This window comes from Berghia stephanieae, chromosome 3, assembly GCF_034508935.2.
Source record: "Berghia stephanieae isolate SIO BIC M18660-M18661 chromosome 3, UCSD_Bste_1.3, whole genome shotgun sequence".
NCBI lineage: Eukaryota > Metazoa > Mollusca > Gastropoda > Nudibranchia > Aeolidiidae > Berghia > Berghia stephanieae.
This window is the reverse complement of record NC_088362.1, coordinates 119,016-124,015: the sequence shown is the minus strand read 5'-3', so window position 1 is coordinate 124,015 and position 5,000 is coordinate 119,016. Positions and strand designations below refer to the sequence as shown.

Here is a 5,000-nt window from a genome sequence, read left to right as displayed (position 1 = left end):
TTTTTGTTTCGTTGAAAATCGTTTCATTTGAGGAGAGGCGAGTCAATCGCTGTTCAATTATTTCTTGAATTCGTTTGAGTTTTGTGGGCGGGTTGTTGGAGTATTTATTAATATATAGACGTGTGCTATTTGGTTTTCCGTATGGCCTGAATGAAATCGAATGGAGACATAGGGTGTATCTAGGAAATACATTTTGTTTAAATTTGTTTGGATTGTGAATTTTTAGTCGAAATCTGTGAATATTTTTGACAATTTTTGTCTTGGTCCGTTCAATGTTTAACTTTGATGTTGTTTTGTGTACTCCGAATCCATCGTCTCTCTGGAGGCCGACGAGTATGTCTGGTGGGTTTTTTTTTAATCGAATGTGTTAGGAACAATCCAATTAATTTCCATATTTCAGCTCCGTCGTATGCTCCCATGGTGACGTCGAACTGCCCTTTCTTTTTTGTCCATGCTATTTCGTTGTGGAACAGGAGTGACTTTCTTGCATGCTTCAAGTTTTCGATAGTGCTTTAGCTGATTTTGGCGTTTTCACATAAAAAGTTGACTGCTTGCATGAGTATATTTTTGGACATGCCGGCGTTAAAGTCGGTTATGTCCAAATGTGTAAATTTTAGGGTTTGTTTGGTGAGGAGGTCTTGAAACCAATTTAAAACTACTTGGGTGTTTATCCACTGTTGAATGTCTACAATTGTTCTAACGGCGTTATTGATTTCCTGTTGCTTAGTATGCCTATTTCTGATGTTGACGGATTTATAAGTCTGCATGAGGGGTTGCTGTTGAAGTCCTCTTTGTAGACTTTCAATGTGATGAATGCCTCGTTGGGTGCAATGCATTCTGTATGTTCAGCGAGGTCAAGTTTGATGGCGATTTGCTTTGCTTCTCATGCCTTTCTTAGTGTCGTGTGATGTTAATGTGCAGTAATGAGCTGTAGGTGTTTATGTCGAGCTTGTAGATGTTATTCGTCTTGTCTGCAGGTACAAATAGTTTTTTTTTTTTGTATTGGAAGAAGTGTGAGTTGATTTTACTCATTTCATTTCATAAAGCTTTGAATAGTTAACCTTTTGAGCAGTCACAGCTACAGGCCATCCATCAATAATCATCAATATTTATAGTTATGTATATAATTTTCTTGTTATGGTTACACGAAATACACAATGTAATCTTTTCTAATTTGGTGATCGTCAGTTTTTATTTTAAAAAGAATTGTTTCAATTGACAATTTTACAAAAGAATAAAAGTGGGATTTTGTGCATCGTGGTGATAGACGTGGATATGTAGGCGGTATAGTGACCCTGGGACTGATAGATGTGTTGAACTACGAGTATTGTTAAAAGTTAAATATTGTTGTATTTAAAGTTTTATTTCATAAGGTGGTACAAGATTGAATGTGCAAGCATAAAAGCTATTCTCTATTTACCAGTGATTGTAGCCACTTTGTCGAAATTCCGTAATTCCATGCAATTGCCCTCATACCAATTGTCTTTCACTTGGATGGCACGGAGTATGCCCGCCTCAGCGCAAGTAGAAAATTTATTGCTCTGTTCGTAAAGATTTCCTGTCTGCATGATCCCTGCAGTCGTACTACACTTGGGGTTATACATATCAGGCTCAGCTCCAAGAAGATGACCTGTTCGGTAGAATAGAGGAAAATGAGTTTGTATGCCTTGAAACATTTATAAATAATTTTCACGGATTCACTATAACAAATGCTTTTCTGTGTATATGTTCAACCAGCCGACCATAGAGTGTCAATTATACTTGCTACACGCTGATACGTCACCAGTATGAAATGGTCCTGTCTTTAAGTTCGGCTCAGTGACTTTCACTGAATGCTCGTCACCCCATATTGCGTAACTTAGATAAAAAAATTAAAAATACATGCTTAAATCTGAGCCATTCATCCCACCAAAAATATATTGTTAATGATAATAAAATAATAATAACAATAATAATAATAATAATAATAATAATAATAATAATAATAATAATAATAATAATAATAATAATAATAATAATAATAATAATAATAATGATCCTAATAATAATAATAATAATAATAATAATAATAATAATAATAATAATAATAATAATAATAATAATAATAATAATAATAGTAACATAGATGATAATCATGAAGATGATGATGATGATGATGATGATGATGATGATGATGATGATGATGACTATTATTATTATATTATTATTATTATTATTATTATTATTATTATTTATTATTATTATTATTATTATTATTATTATTATTATGATGATGATGATGATTATTATTATTATTATGATTATTATTATTATTATTATTATTATTATTATTATTATTATTATTATTATTATTATTATTATATTATTATTATTATTATTATTATTATTATTATTATCATTATTATTAATATTATTATCATTATTATTATTATTATTATTATTATTATTATTATTATTATTATTATTATTATTATTATTATTATTATTATTATTATTATTATTATTATTATTATTATTATCATTATTATTATTATTGTTATTATTATTATTATTATTATTATTATTATTATTATTATTATTATTATTATTATTATTATTATTATTATTATTATTATTATTATTATTATTATGATTATTATTATTATTATTAAATTATTATTATTATTATTATTATTATTATTATTATTATTATTATGATGATGCCTAAATTTCAAGAAAGCCGACTTATAACGCTGAATTAATTACCGACCAGCCGTGAGACGAGAATGATGCCAATTCCTGAGTAATTTATTAGGTGTGTCTTTTTTACGAAACCCACCGAAACCCGCCGAAACCCTGCGAAACCCGCCAAAACCAGACGTAACCCGACGAATCCCGACAAAGTTATGGGAAGTAGGTGGCAGTGGGGAGTGAACCTAGAACTCAGGGAAGTGTGCACCATTGGGGAGTGAACCTGGGACTGGGTTTCGGCGGGTTTCGTAAAAAGAACTAGTGCTTTTTACGAAACCCGCCGAAACCCGCGAAACCCGGCGAAACCCGACAATATCCAGCAAAGTTATGGGAAGTAGACAACTGTGGGAGTGAACCCGAGACTCAGGGAAGTAAACACCAGTCGGAGTGAACCTGAGACTAAGGTTATCGGCCGGTTTCGGCGGGTTTCGTAAAAAAGAATGAGTGCTTTATTACGAAACCCACCGAAACCCGCCGAAACCCGACAATATCCGGCAAAGTTTTGGGAGTTTGGCAACAGTGTGAGGTGATCCTGGGAGTCAGGGAATTGCACACCAGTGGGGAGTTAACCTGGGACTGTGTAAAAAGGATATCAGTGGGAAATAAACCTGGGACTAAAGGGAGATGGATACCATTGAAAGTTGAAGCCGGATATGGGAGTTGAGTACAGAGGAGAATGAACCTGACACTATAGAAGGTGGCGCCAGTGGGGAGTGAACCTGGGACTCAGGGAATTGCACACCAGTGGGGAGTTAACCTGGGACTGTGTAAAAAGGATATCAGTGGGAAACAAACCTGGGACTAAAGGGAGATGGATACCATTGAAAGTTGAAGCCGGATATGGGAGTTGAGTACCAGAGGAGAATGAACCTGACACTATAGGAGATGGGCGCCAGTGTGGAGTGAACCTGGGACTCAGGAAGTGCACACCAATTGGGAGTTAACCTTTGGACTGTGGGAGATGGATAACTGTGGGTATCCGAGCCGAACTATAGGAGTTGGGTACCAGAGGGGAATGAACCTGACACTATAGAAGGTGGGCGCCAGTGGGGAGTGAACCTGGAATTCAGGGAATTGCACACCAGTGGGGATTTAACCTGGGAATATGTAAACAGGATATCAGTGGGAAATAAACCTGGGACTAAAGGGAGATGGATACCATTGCAATTTGAAGCCGGGTATGAGAGTTTGGTACCAGAGGAGAATGAACCTGCTGGGACTATGTAAAAAGGATATCAGTAGGAAATAAATCTGGGACTAAAGGGAGATGGATACCATTGGGAGTTGAAGCCGGATTTGGGAGTTGGGTACCAGAGGAGAGAGAAACCTGACACTATAGGAGGTGGGCGCCGGTGGGGAGTGAACCTGGACTATGTAAAAAGGATATCAGTGGGAAATAAACCTGAGACTAAAGGGAGATGGATACCATTGAAAGTTGAAGCCGGATATGAGAGTTGGGTACCAGAGGAGAATGAACCTGACACAATAGGAGGTGGGCGCCAGTGGGGAGTGAACTTGGGACTTTGTAAAAAGGATATCAGTGGGAAATAAACCTGGGACTAAAGGGAGATGGATACCATTGAAAGTTGAAGCCGGATATGAGAGCTTGGTACCAGAGAAGAATGAACCTGACACTATAGGGGGTGGGCGCCAGTGGGGAGTGAACCTGGGACTATGTAAACAGGATATCAGTGGGAAATAAACCTTGGTCTAAAGGGACATGGATACCATTGAAAGTTGAAGCCTGATATGAAAGTTTGGTACCAGAGGAGAATGGACCTGACACAATAGGAGGTGGGCGCCAGTGGAGAGTGAACCTGGGACTCAGGGATTGCACACCAGTGGGGCGTTAACCTGGGAATATGTATAAAGGATATCAGTAGGAAATAAATCTGGGACAAAAGGGAGATGGATACCATTGGGTGTTGAAGCCAGATTTATTTCCCACTGATATCCTTTTTTAGATATTCACAGGTTAACTCCCCAATGGTGTGCAATTCCCTGAATCCCAGGTTCACTCCCCACTGGCGCCCACCTTCTATAGTGTCAGATTCATTCTCCTCTGGTACCCAACTCCTATAGTTCGGCTCGGATACCCACAGTTATCCATCTCCCACAGTCCGAGGTTAACTCCCAATTGGTGTGCACTTCCCTGAGTCCCAGGTTCACTCAACACTGGCGCCCATCTCCTATAGTGTCGGGTTCATTCTCCTCTGGTACTCAACTCCCATATCCAACTATCAACTTCAATGGTATCCATCCCCTTTAGT

The 5,000-nt window shown here is 37.3% G+C and overlaps 1 protein-coding gene across 1 annotated transcript in view; it reads right to left on the bottom strand.

Annotated features, from left to right (window-relative positions):
• The window catches only part of LOC144966964 (uncharacterized), a 62,374-nt gene that overhangs the window by 33,697 nt on the left and 23,677 nt on the right, over positions 1-5,000 (bottom strand). The window contains exon 7 of the mRNA XM_078903657.1: positions 1,421-1,630. Within this exon, the coding sequence (XP_078759783.1) occupies positions 1,421-1,630 (210 nt within the window). The remainder of the gene's footprint in view (positions 1-1,420; positions 1,631-5,000) is intronic.